The 14,270-nt window shown below is 42.6% G+C and overlaps 1 protein-coding gene across 3 annotated transcripts in view; it reads left to right on the forward strand.

The window, feature by feature from the left end:
- LOC111950242 (pyruvate carboxylase, mitochondrial) overlaps positions 1 to 14,270 on the forward strand; it is a 99,740-nt gene that overhangs the window by 68,997 nt on the left and 16,473 nt on the right. For all 3 annotated transcript variants that reach the window (XM_023967664.2, XM_023967663.2, XM_023967665.2), the window contains exons 11-16: positions 10,369 to 10,513; positions 11,015 to 11,104; positions 11,239 to 11,460; positions 12,187 to 12,343; positions 12,526 to 12,766; positions 12,930 to 13,179. In XM_023967664.2, the coding sequence (XP_023823432.1) occupies positions 10,369 to 10,513; positions 11,015 to 11,104; positions 11,239 to 11,460; positions 12,187 to 12,343; positions 12,526 to 12,766; positions 12,930 to 13,179 (1,105 nt within the window). The remainder of the gene's footprint in view (positions 1 to 10,368; positions 10,514 to 11,014; positions 11,105 to 11,238; positions 11,461 to 12,186; positions 12,344 to 12,525; positions 12,767 to 12,929; positions 13,180 to 14,270) is intronic.

A 14,270-nucleotide genomic window follows, 5' to 3' on the forward strand; every position in this document is an offset into this window, starting at 1 on the left:
TGCAGAAAATGAGCGTAGGAGAAATGAATCAAAATGAAGAGGGTGTAGGAGGAGGTAAAGCCAGCAGTTTCACCTCCCCCTTACCATTTATTAGCCAAACAGTCGGGGCCAAAGTAAGAGACGGCTTCATTACTGCTTGGATGAAAGCAGTCCGCGTTCTATTTACACAAGCCCTTAGAAGATGCAGACTGGTCAGCTTGTTAGCATTTGGTGGTTTCCTATCTGCATTGCCTGTAGAACACTGTTCAAGTGAGAAACATTATGGAGACGCTGTACAGTAGCCTAATCAGGCTTTATGCTGAGGTTTCTGAAATGGGATATTGCAGTGATAGTACTCGTTGGTTACTATCAAGAGGCCTGTTTGTTAAACCAACAATTCTACGTTTAAGTCATTACATAAATGTTTGCGCTATAATTTGTTGTTTACCTTGAATTATGTTATGATGAAACCTGTTGTTATTCTTAGATTTGTTTATTTTCTTGACATGGCCAAATCACTGTAATTTGGCACACAGGAACTAGAGGTCATGAATAAATTGGTAAACAAATAATGGTACTGATTGGCCTATAGGTGGCACTGTTTATAAGCAGTCTCATATATACCCTCATAGCCGCTGCCCCGTTTGACCTAGAGACTTGAAACTTTCTTAGTAGGCATCTTTCCTCATGCTGAACAAATTGGCCTCAAGGACCGTCAGGATAGATTTTCCTCCATCTTGGAATTTTGGGAAATCTTTGGAACTTCTCATGAACCATGAGTCAAAATGTATGTAGGCCCATAGTACACCTCTTTGTTTGAGAAAAGCTAAGGGATTGGTTAAGAGATGGCTCTTATTATTGACATATCAGGAAATCAGATTTTACATATCCATTTTAAACCCTTTGTAAATCTACTCCACAATGGCCTATCAACTGGAAATTTGTTTAGGGTCATCAAGACATTACCATGATGATGAATCATGTTAAGTTTGGCAGTGATATCATCTGCTTGATGTATCCACTCACTACCAAATGCGGTTGTGAGAGGAAGCCCAGTAGCCGGCAGTGGGAGAAAATGAAACGAGATGGGTTTTGGCCGATATTCTGAAAATATACAGTACCAGTCAAAAGTTTGGACGCACCTACAGTGGTTCCTCCTTCAAAAGTTACGAGCTTACACCACGGGACTAGGAGGTACCCAGTATCACGGCTGCATTGCTCCAGACCACCACAAGAGGGAGTTAGAGCACTCATTATGCATTTGGGTCCCAAGGGTTTTATATGACCAATCCTATCGAGTGGTTCCAATGACAAATTTGACGCGAGCCACCTGTTATAACGAGTCAAGCTAAAAATGTACAATTGAGAGGAATATGTAAATGTTGAGACAAATGATTGCATGTTTTTTTGTCATGAAGTTAATTTACTAACATTGCTATTTAGCAAGTTAGCTGACTAGCTAACATTAGCCAGCTAGCTAGCTACTGTTATGACATTAGTAGGAATTTGTCATTTGTGTTTCATGTTTTAGGGACTCCTGAGAGAACCAGCAAACCAGTCTGTCATCTTGTGGAACAGTGGATGTAAAGAATCTAGCTTGCTAAAGCATTTACTGCAAATTGAATGTACAATTTGTGTTAGCTTGCCTTGCTTATATTTGCCATGCAATACAGCTGAAGTAACATAGCTAGTTAACTATTTATTTACCTATTGTGTAGTGGAGAATAAAAATAACTGTATGCCTATGGATGTGTAGCTAGCTACAGTATGTAGCCGATCTGTGTATGTAGCCTATCTATGAACCGACCGTCACGTTGTACAGCGCCATATTTTCTGTTCCATCCTAACAGAAACCCAGATGATTTTTTGTTTTTCATGGAATAGAAACACCATAATATTAATAATTAAGCAGGTACCAGTCAAAAGTTTGGCCACTCCTACTCATTCCAGGATTTTTCTTTATTTTTAAAATTTTCTACATTGTATAATCTTAGCGAAGCCCTCACAACTAACACATATGGAATCATGAAACATGGGACCAACAGTTTACATGGTGCGTTTTATATTTTTGTTCACTGTACAGCAGCTGGTGAGCTACGGGGGAGCGAGCGATGATTGTGGGCAGACAGGCTCAGCTCCGGCTCTGATTTATAAACATCTTAATTCTTGGCTAATATGTTGGCATCCATAGCCTTTTTTAACCAATTCTGTTAGTTATTAAAAGAGGAATTTTGATATTACCGTTATCAACACACTTGTCACTCCCGTTTTAACAACTCTAAATTGCTTTGGCACAGTAGGCTTAATATTGCATAAAACTTTGAAAGATCTGTTTCATCGGACACAATCAAAGTTAACATACAGTACCAGTCAAAAGTTTGGACACACCTACTCATTGAAGGGTTTTTCTTTATTTTTATGATTTTCTACATTATAGAATAATAGTGAAGACATCAAAACGATGAAATAACACAAATGGAATCATGTAATAACCATAAGTGTTAAACAAATAATAAATAATCACAGTGGTTGTAGAGGGTGCAACAGGTCAGCACCTCAGGAGTAAATGTCAGTTGGCTTTTCATAGCCAATCATTCAGAGTTAGAGACAGCAGATGCGGTAGAGAGAGCCCAAAACAGCAAGTCCGCGACAAGGTAGCGCATCCAGTGAACAGGTCAGGGTTCCATAGCGGCAGGCAGAACAGTTGAAACTGGAGCAGCAGCAGCATGACCAGGTGGACTGGGGACAGCAAAGAGTCATCAGGCCAGGTAGTCCTGAGGCATGGTTCTAGGGCTCAGATCCTCAGAGAGAGAGAGACTGCGGTTGGAACCAAAAATCTCAAATTTGGATTCATCATACCAAAGGACAGATTTCCACCGGTCTAATGTCCATTGCTCGTGTTTCTTGGCCCAAGCAAGTCTCTTCTTCTTATTGGTGTCATTTAGTAGTGGTTTCTTTGCAGCAATTCGACAATGAAGGCCTGATCCAAGCAGTCTCCTCTGAACAGTTGATGTTGATATGTGTCTCTTACTTGAACTCTGAAGCATTTATTTGGGCTGCAATTTCTGAGGCTGGAAACTAATGAACTTATCTTCTGCAGCAGAGGTAACTCTGGGTCTTCCTTTCCTGTGACGGTCCTCATGAGAGCCAGTTTTGTCATAGCGCTTGATGGTTTTTGCGACTGCACTTGAAGAAACTTTCAAAGTTCTTGACATTTTCTGAATTGACTGACCTTCATTTCTTAAAGTAATGATGGACTGTCAATTCTCTTTGCTTATTTGAGCTGTTCTTGACATAATATGCACTTGTTCTTTTACTAAATAGGGATGTCTTCTGTATACCTCCCTTACCTTGACACGACACAACTGATTGGCTCAAACGCATTAAGAAGGAAAGAAATTCCACAAATTAACTTTCAACAAGGCACACCTTTTAATTGAGATCCATTCCAGGTGACTACCTCATGAAGCTGGTTGAGAGAATGCCAAGAGTGTGCAAAGCTGTCAAGGCAAAGGGTGGCTACTTTTAAGAATCTCAAATATATTTTGATTTATTTAACATTTTTGGGGGTTGCTACATGATTCCATATGTGTTATTTCATAGTTTTGATGTCTTCACTATTATTCTACAATGTAGAAAATAGTAAAAATAAAGAAAAACCCTTGAATGAGTAGGTGTTCTAAAACATTTGACCGGTAGGTGTAAAGTGACTAACAGGATAGATGGTTTTGAGAAAGGTCAATCTGAGGAAGATGTCACCTTGACGACGAAGCATCAGTCAGCTGTACTCATCTTGAACAATGGATTAAAGTGAGCTAATATACATCTGCCTTTTTTGTTGATTGCTCAAACTTCTTTCTGCCTTCAATGAGTCCTTTCTGAAGTTTTTCTTGGTAAGCCATTCTCCTCTTATCAATTATTCAACATTTTGATTAATTTGTATTAAAAGTCATTATCAATTATTTAACAAGTTGATCGCAATGTTCCCCAATGCGCTTCGCATGTTAAGTTGTGGTCGAGGGATATCTGACTGTTCAGCAGTTTTTGGCACGAATAAAGAAAATTGTAATACTTGCTTGTTTTCCATGCAGTTGTCTGGGGATGTACGGTATGGCATTCGAAAGAAAGAATCAATACGGATGATAAAGACGAACACAGAGGACTACAGTAGGATTCTCAACCCAAACAGAAGAGATTAAGGTTTAATACAGGTTAACACCAGCGCTATAGCTGAATCTGACAGCATGGCTTTTTACCCTGAGTTTGAGGGAACAAGACAAAGGAGAGGAGGGGAGGCTTAGCCCCATCTTCCTCCTCCCAATGGTTCCTCTCATCCTTGTTTTTATTCTACTCTGGGCTAGTTGTGTGTTTTTAGGTGAGGAGGGGAGTGACTCAACCTCAGCCAGACATACACTTGGGATATATATAGAGGACTTGGTACAGTGTAGCACGCACCCTACAGTGAAACTGTTGTATGCATCAAACCAATGAGCGCTTGGTCATGCAGGCCTCCTGACACAACATAATGGTTATTTAGTCTACTGATTTTCTTAGTCATTTCTTATTTACTCTGGTGTGTATGAAGATGTGACATGGGTCTTTCACCACATAGACCTCTCTCATTTTGACTTGTGTATAATTTAGATGAACAATGTGTGAATCTAATCTAGCTGCAGGAAATTTGTGGAATGATTTACATGGTGAAGCTGCAGAGGGAAATTGATTTTGCTTCAATCCATAGTTATTCAGTCTGGGCAATGGAGGATGCACGGCCCATGGCAGAGGATCTTTTCTAGACCATGGACAGCAGTGCTTGGCACGCTGAACCTTACAGAACAGTACTGTCAGAGTGCAGAAAAAACCCACTGGGGCTGGCAATCTTCACAGCACTGTCAGAAATTTTGCCAGTTGACAAATTAGTGAATATTTTTGAGGCAAACTGACCTGATTTTTATTTTTATTTTTTTGTGCCTTTCTTTTAATCATGAATGGCTAATTTGGAAGCGGTTTCATGGATGCGTAATTGATCACCCGGTCCAAAGAAGAGGCCTTGAAGCGTTTCCCAGATGCATTGTCCTCAAAGGTTTTTTTTTTTTTTCTCTTCCCGCCCACTTGAAGCAGTCAATCTGAAAATGTAATATAAATTAAACTAGGTTTGTTCTTGATGGTTTCCCAAGTTATTAACAGCAAGACTCACAAAACAGTTAGTAGAGAGCAGGGAGTGTCAGGGCACAAGCTACATCTCATATTCTTACATAACTAGAGAACAAGAACGATCCAATTTGTATGTTTTACATCAACATTGAATACCAAATTTAATGAATTGCAGCATACTGTAATCATAACCATCATACTGATGCAACCATTATGGACTAATTTTGCTTTTCTCAAAGTTTACAAACTTTATTTGGTGTTTGAACCAATATTTTCAATGCAGACTTGCTCATACAGTGCATTCGGGAAAGTGTTCAGACCCCTTGACTTTTTCCATGTTTTGTTATGTTACAGCCTTAATCTAAAATGGATTAAGTAAAAAATATTCATCAATTTACACACAATACCCCATAATGACAAAGTGAAAACAGGTTTTTAGACATTTTTGCAATGTATTAAAAATAAACATACCTTATTTACATAAGTATTCAGACCCTCTGCTATCAGACTCAATTGAGCTCAGGTGCATCCTGTTTCCATTGATCATCCTTGATGTTTCTACAATTTGATTGGAATCCACTATGTGGTAAATTCAATTAATTGGACATGATTTGGAAAGGCACACACCTGTCTATATAAGGTCCCACAGTTGACAGTGCATATCAGAGCAAACACCAAGCCATGAGGTCGAGGGAATTGTCCATGGAGCTCCGAGACAGGAATGTTGAGGCACAGATCTGGGGAAGGGTACAAAAGAAATTCTGCAGCATTAAATGTCCCCAAGAACACAGTGGCCTCCATCATTCTTAAATGGAAGAAGTTTGGAACCACCAAGACTCTTCCTACAGCTGGCTGCCCGGCCAAACTGAGCAATCAGGGGAGAAGGGCCTTGGTCAGGGAGGTGACCAAGAACCTGATGGATACTCTGACAGAGCTCCAGAGTTCCTGTGTGGAGATGGGATAACCTTCCAGAAGTACAACCATCTCTGCAGCACTCCACCAATCAGGCCTTTATGGTAGAGTGGCCAGACGGAAGCCACTCCTCAGGCACCATAAGAACTCTGACCATGAGAAACAAGATTCTCTGATCTGATGAAACCACGATTGAACTCCTTGGCCAGAATGCCATCCGTCACGGCTGGAGGAAACCTGGCACTATCCCTAAGGTGAAGCATGGTGGTGGCAGCATCATGCTGTGGGGATGTTTTTCAGTGGCAGGGACTGGGAGACTAGTCAGGATCGAGGCAAAGATGAACAGAGCAAAGTACAAAGATCCTTGATGAAAACCTGCTCTAGAGCGTTCAGGACCTTAGACTGGGGCAAAGGTTCACCTTCCAACAGGACAACGACCCTAAGCACACAGCCAAGACAACGCAGGAGTGGCTTCGGGACAAGTCTCGGAGTGGCTCAGCCAGAGCCCGGACTTGAACCCGATCAAACATCTCTGGGGAGACCTAAAAATAGCTATGGAGCGACGTTCCCCATCCAACTTGACAGAGCTTGAGAGGTTATGCAGAGAAAAATTGGGAGAAACTCCCCAAATACAGGTGTGCCAAGCTTGTAGCGTCATACCCAAGAAGACTCGAGGCTGTAATTGCTATCAAAGATGCTTCAACAAAGTACTGAGTAAAGGGTCTGAATACTTATGTAAATGTCATTTTTCAGTTTTTTTTATATACATTTGTGAACATTTCTAAAATCCTGTTTTGCTTTGTCATTATGGGGCATTGTGTGTAGATTGATGAAGGAAGAAAAACAATTTAATCAATTTTAGAGTAAGGCTGTAACATAACAATGTGGGAAAAGTCCAGGGGTCTGAATACTTTCCGAATGTACTGTATACGCAGAACAAAAATATAAACTCAGCATGCAACAATTTCAAATATTTTACTGAGTTACAGTTCATATAAGAAAGTCTTTCACTTTAAATAAATTAATTAGCCCCTTATCTATGGATTTCACATGACTGGGAATACAGAAATACATCTGTTGGTCACAGATACCTTTTAAAAGAAAAAGGGTGGGACGTGGATCAGAAAACCAGTCAGTATCTGGTGTGACCACCATTTTGCCTCATGCAGCGTAACACATCTCCTTCGCATAGTTGATCAGGCTGAAGTGATGGCGGCAGGGGAATGGCACGACAATGGGCCTCCAGGATCTCGTCACGGTATCTTTGTGCATTCAAATTGCCATTGTGTTCGTTGTCCGTAGCTAATGCCTGCCCATACCATAACCCCACCGCCACCATGGGCCACTCTGTTCACAACATTGACGTAAGCAAACCACTCGCCCACACGATGCCATACACGCTATTTGCCATTTGCCCAGTGCAGTTGAAACCAGGATTCATACGTGAAGAGCACACTTCTCCAGCGTGCCAGTGGCCATCAAAGGTCAATCAAATCAATTTTATTTATAAAGCTTTTTACATCAGCTGATGTCACAAAGTGCTGTACAGAAACCCAGCCTAAAACCCCAAACAGCAAGCAATTCAGATGTAGAAGCGTGGTGGCTAGGGAAAACTCGCTAGAAAGGCCGGAACCTAGGAAGAAACCTAGAGAGAAACCAGGCTCTGAGGTGTAAGCATTTGCTCACTGAAGTCGGTTACGACGTCAGGTGAAGACCCAGGTGAGGACGACGAGCACGCAGATGAGCTTCTCTTAGACAGTTTGTGCAGAAATTCTACTGTTGTGCAAACTCCATTTCATCAGCTGTTCAGGTGGAAGGTTTCAGATCATCCCGCAGGTGAAGAAGCCAAATGTTGAGGTCCTGGGCTGGTGTGGTCTGCGGTTGTGAAGCCGATTGGACATACAGCCAAATTCTCCTAAACGAAAGGTGGCTTATGGTAGAGAAATGAACATTCAATTCTCTGGAAACCGCTCTGGTGGACATTCCTGCAGTCAGCATGCCAATTGCACGCTCCCTCAACTTGCGACATCTGTGGCATTGTGTTGGGACAAATGCACATTTTAGTGGCCTTTTATTGTCCCCAGCAGAAGGTGCACCTGTGTAATGGTCATGCTGTTTGATCAGTGTCTTGAAATGCACACTAACAGGGATGTAAACCAATTTGTCCACAGAATTTAAACAAGTCTTTTTGTGCGTATGGTACATTTCTAGGACATTTTATTTCAGCTAATGAAACATGGGACCAACAGTTTACATGTTGCATTTTATATTTTTGTTCACTGTACATCAGCTGGTGAGGGGAGCAAGCGATGAGTGTGGGCAGACAGGCTCAGCTCCTGCTCTGATTATAAACATCTTAATTCTTGGCTAATATGTTGGCATGCATAGCCTTTTTTTAACCAATTCTGTTAGTTATTAAAAGAGGAATTTTGATATTACTGTTATCAATACACTTGTCACTCCCGTTTAACAGCTCTAAATTGCTTTGGCACAGTAGGCTTAATATTGCATAAAACTTTGAAATGTATTAATTTGAAGAAAAAAAATTTAAAACATAATTCCACCTTCACGTGTAGGCAAGTGACAAATCTTAATTGAATCCATTTTCAATTCATGCTGTAACACAACAAAATGTGGAAATAGTCAAGGGGCGTATCCATATTATTTGATATTCTTTTTTTATCATATCATATTATTGTCCATGACTTTCTAGTCCATGGACCATAGGGTTCAAGAGAAAATAGCCTAATTTAATGGAAAAAAGATTCTAATCAACAATGGGAATATTTTCAATTAACTCTGCAATTATTGACTTTTCACAATTGCCACCAGTTTGGCACCAAAACATTTACAACCGAGACATATAAAGGATAATTCATTCTGAAACCCTCATTCAATACCAATGGTATTCACTAAGTTGATGGTTTATACACTGAGTTTACAAAAAATTAGGAACACTTGCTTCTTACATGACATGGACTGACCAGGTGAATCAAGGCGATCGCTATGATGACTTAATGATGTCACTTGTTAATTAAATCCACTTCAAGCAGTGTAGATGAAGGGGAGGAGACAAGTTAAAGTTTTTTTTAAGTGAGACAATTTAAACTTGGATTGTGTATGTGTGCCTTTCAGAATGGGTTTGTGTTAAGAACTACGACGCTGCAGGGCTTTTCACCCTCAACTGTTTTCCCCCATGTGTATCAAGAATGGTCCACCACCCAAAGGACATCCAGCCAACTTGACACAACTGTGGGAAGCATTGGAGTCAACGTGGGCCAGCATCCATGTGAAGTCCATGCCCTGACGAATTGAGGCTGTTCTGAGGGCAAAATGGGATACAACTCGATATTAGGAAGGTGTTCATAATGTTTTGTACACTCGGTGTAATTTAGGATAGTTTTACAGTTTTTGTCATTCTTATTTGATTATTTTACATGTGATAAAGCCACACAGAGGGCCAGAGATTAAAGACACTTGTAATCATTTTGAAGTACGCAAAAGTTAAGTTACTTAAAATCCTTAAGTTACCAAAATGTAGTTAGTTTACTGGTAAACTTAGAAAGTTTCCAGTAATGTACCCTCCCTTTGCAACCCTAATTATGACCAAAGAGGCTTATGCATAGCTTTTTTATTTTTACCCATAAGAGTAGGAGTAAAATATCTAAATGCTCAGCTCCTACTGTACAACCAATCTTCTACTTTGAAATGCATTGTGGCTACAGGCCCTGTAATTAGGTCTACAGTACAGTACCGGCTCTGGCACTGTGTAGGCTTACTAGACTATATGCTGTTTTGAAGTGTGTAGAAGAGATGGACTAAGATATTGAGACTTGAGCAGTAGCCTATACTATCCTCATTTCTATTCTCTCTCTGTGTCTCTCATTTCTTCGCTCTCTCTGCATCGCGCTCTCTCTGGCTGTGGCTTCTTGCTCTGTGTACCCCAGGGCACCTGAGACAGATGTGCAGCAGGGCACAGGGGAACATGCAGTGCATATGTTGAGGATTAGCTGGGATTGTTTTGCTCACTGATCACATTGTGTATTCTGCGCTGCGTGTTTTGGCCTGATAGTGCTCACAGAGGATGGGACTCAGTGTGACGGTATTGAGTGTTGTAAGTCATTTGATTTGGGACTGACCGCAGAATGACCTCACAGCCCTCCAAGACCATTTGCACTTGAGCAGTGTTTTTGCATTTTCAGGCACTGCTCTCTCTCTTGGTCCCTGGCGTTCTCTATCATGCAAACTGTCTTGTCAACCGTTTTGTCATTTTAACATCTCTTTCCTCCATTCTCTCGCCCTCCTCCTTTTTTCTCTGCACAGACCAACATCCCCTTCCTCCAGAATGTTCTTAGTAACGATCAGTTCCTGTATGGTACCGTTGACACCCAGTTCATAGATGAGAACCAGGAGCTCTTCAACCTTAAGCCGGTCCAGAACCGAGCCCAGAAGCTGCTGCACTACCTGGGTAAAATGGTCTTCAACTCACTGCACTGTTTTTTTAAACTCTGCTTGAACTCCAGTTCATACCATTGTTTATTTCAGAATTCTACAATTCTTTGTGTGTATAGATTATTATATTTCACACTTAGACATGTCAACACTTACTCAGTCATCTGAAGTGCAGCTAATGATAGTCTTGATTCATTTAACAATTAAAACTCCCCTCCCTAGATCAAGAGGTGAGTTAGTTAGTTGACGGCACTAAAAGCCTGTTGACGGCACAACTGTTTCTTCAAGCATTGCCCACCCATGGAGTGTATTGTACATCATGTCCTTGACTATTGAACTCTGACATCATCCATTCACACAAATGACACCTTTACTATGAGTCAGTATTTTCCTTGAAGATATGCTGTCTGGAGTGTAGTATTTTTGTCTCCCATATAATGATATTGGTTGGTTTGAAATGCCTGCAACGATGACCAACTCAGGGTTTTCTGATTCCCCTCCTGCTGTCCGGTTTCAGGTCATGTGATGGTAAATGGCCCCACCACTCCCATCCCAGTGAAGGCCAAGCCCTCCTCTATCGATCCTGTGATCCCACCCATTCCTCTGGGTAAGACTCCAACCCTACACAACCTCCTACCAGCTTCCTGTAAAACATCAGTTTTTTTCCCTTGTAGCAGTCAATTTTTGTCTTGATTTAGTCAGTACAACATAGTGAAAGCTGTATGTATTGATGTGGATTAGGTGAGCCTCCGGTTGGGTTCCGGGAAGTCCTCTTGAGGGAGGGTCCAGAGGGCTTTGCCAAGGCGGTGCGTGCCCACAAGGGTCTGCTGCTCATGGACACCACCTTCAGAGATGCCCACCAGTCTCTCCTAGCCACACGTGTCCGCACGCACGACCTCAAACAGGTCGCCCCCTTCGTGGCCCATAACTTCAGCAATCTCTTTAGCGTGGAGAACTGGGGAGGTGAGCAACTCTTGTAGCCTGTACTCCTTTATTCTCTCTCTCTTTTTTCTACTATCACACTTTTCTCCATCTCAATCTGCGCTTTCTGCTTTGCTCTGGTCTGAATCTGCCGCCCGCCTATGTTTCAGTGGCATCATTTATAGACGTTATGTTTTCAAAAGTCACACTTTTTCAGTTAAAAGGTCAAATAGAATCAACTGCTAGGGTGAAGGGAAAATATGACACCGCCCCAGGGCCAGGTTCACATCGTTGAGCAGAGCAAGTGAGTCGACTGTACTGCGTCTGGGTTACTCAGGAGTGAGCTCTCCTCTAGTCTGAAGAAAAGCGGGGGGGGGGGAGCTTTTTGAAGTTGATACGGGCAGACTGGCGGTACGTTTCTAAGTAAAGACTGAAGAAAGGCTCCGTCTCCATCTGTAGCAAAGTGACTTATGAAATCCATGTTTTATTTGGATAGCACTTTTTTTCTCTTTTTTTTTTTACAAACTAAGGCCGCAGAAAATCATCTTGGCACCCTTCGAAGAAAATCTATTGTGACAGTGTCCAAAAAACATTTTTGATGTTGAGGGAGCTGGACATCAGACTAGGGAGGGAGTCCATCAGTCTCTGGAGGACTAGGAGAGATTGTCTATTCAGGGGAATCTGTCCATTTACTGTCTATGTTGATGGACTTTATCGTCAATGGAGTCTGTTGCTATGGCAGATATTGATCGTTCCTCTTCTGAGTAGGTGCCACTTTTGATGTGGCAATGCGTTTCCTGTGTGAGTGTCCATGGAAACGACTGCAGGAGCTGAGAGCTCTGCTGCCCAATGTGCCTTTCCAGATGCTGCTGAGAGGAGCCAACGCTGTGGGCTACACCAACTACCCCGACAACGCAGTGTTCAAGTCAGTACCTCTGCCCTGGATCAAACACCCCTACTCCAACCAGAACACACATCGTCTCAACCCCAGCCTTCACAGTTTGACGGTCATCGTCTGCATAGTATTTCTTGAAAGTATCACCCTTAAACCCAAGGGTTCTTCATTTGAAGCATGTACTCATCCACCTTTTCAATGGTTCTGACCAGGTTCTGTGAGGTGGCCAAGGAGAACGGCATGGACATCTTCCGTGTTTTCGACTCTCTGAACTACCTGCCCAACCTGATGCTGGGTATGGAGGCTGCTGGGGCTGCCGGGGGCGTGGTGGAGGCCTCCATCTCCTACACAGGAGATGTGTCTGACCCCATGAGGCAGAAGTACTCTCTGGACTACTACCTGAAGCTGGCTGATGAGCTGGTCAGAGCTGGAACACACATACTGAATGTCAAGGTAGACCACTGAACCTGCCCTGTCATCAAACCCAGTAATGTGGTTTATCCTAACCAATTACACATTTTATTTATATTCCGCTATTTACAAATACTTGAAATCAGCAACTCGGGCATAAATAGTATGTGTGTGTCATGTTGTTGACTCCTCGCTCTTTCTTTAGGACATGGCAGGGCTGCTGAAGCCTGAGTCTAGCCGGATGCTGATTGGTGCTCTGAGGGACCGTTTCCCTGACATGCCCATTCACGTCCACACCCATGACACGGCAGGCGCCGGCGTGGCCGCCATGCTGGCATGTGCCGAGGCCGGGGCCGACATCGTAGACGTCGCTGTGGACTCCATGGCTGGGATGACATCGCAGCCCAGCATGGGAGCCATTGTCGCCTGCACCAAGGGAACCAAATTCAACACAGGTGAGCTGCCAGCCAATGGAAATATAGTGAGCTGCCAGCCAATTGGAAATATAGTGAGCTGCCAGCCATTTAGACATAGAGTGAGCTGCCAGCCATTTAGACATAGTGAGCTGCCAGCCATTTAGACATAGAGTGAGCTGCCAGCCATTTAGACATAGAGTGAGCTGCCAGCCATTTAGACATAGAGTGAGCGCCAAGCCATTTAAGACATAGAGTGAGCTGCCAGCCATTTAGACATAGAGTGAGCTGCCAGCCATTTAGACATAGAGTGAGCTGCCAGCCATTTAGACATAGAGTGACAACTGAATTGTGCTGATGCTTAGTGTGTCGCCACTCTGCTTATCCCCTTCACCTCAACAGGAAAAAACAAAGACAACCTTAAAGGATATGACTTAGAGAATATGAACACGTGGGAGATGATGCAGTACATGTGCAGATTGTAATGTAAGCAGAGGAAAATTAAGTATGTTTGTTGTGGAGAGGGAGAGAGCAACGGGGAGCGGGAACTAGAGGAAAAGGCACAAGGAAGATAGGCCGCACATAGCTCACACACGACCCCGCGACCTTCAGTTAATTGAGACATTACTGCAGCAGATGAGTCTTAACCCGCTGTAATGACCTGGCCTGCAAGGCTCCGTAAAGCTCTGTCTCTGCGTGGGAACAGGAACGTGGTCAGAACCAAGTTCTCATGGCTGCAGCCATCCATGTTGCTAGGGGAACGGCCGTGAGGCGAGATCATTGCCCCTGTGTGGCATTGTTATTTAGGAGGGAACCATTCAGCAGCAGGCTAGTGCTATCACCCTGCCACCACTTATCACTTAGATGGTTACAGTGTGCTTTGATTCATGAAAGATGGAGGGCAAGGTTTGAAGGGCTGTTCTTTTTAATAGGTATTGGTTAGATGAACAAAGAGTAGAAGATAATAGGAAACCCTCTGGAATATTCTCACAATTGATGAGCATCTAATCCCTCCTACAGCAGCCATGAAATGGCTTAATAACTCTTTATTTTGTACACAATGAATCAGGATTTGATTAGCTGCATGTAAACCCTTAATTAGAGCCTTATCGTAGGCCACCTGAAACAAAGTG

The sequence above is a fragment of the Salvelinus sp. IW2-2015 genome, linkage group LG23 (assembly GCF_002910315.2).
Source record: "Salvelinus sp. IW2-2015 linkage group LG23, ASM291031v2, whole genome shotgun sequence".
Classification (NCBI taxonomy): Eukaryota; Metazoa; Chordata; class Actinopteri; order Salmoniformes; family Salmonidae; genus Salvelinus; species Salvelinus sp. IW2-2015.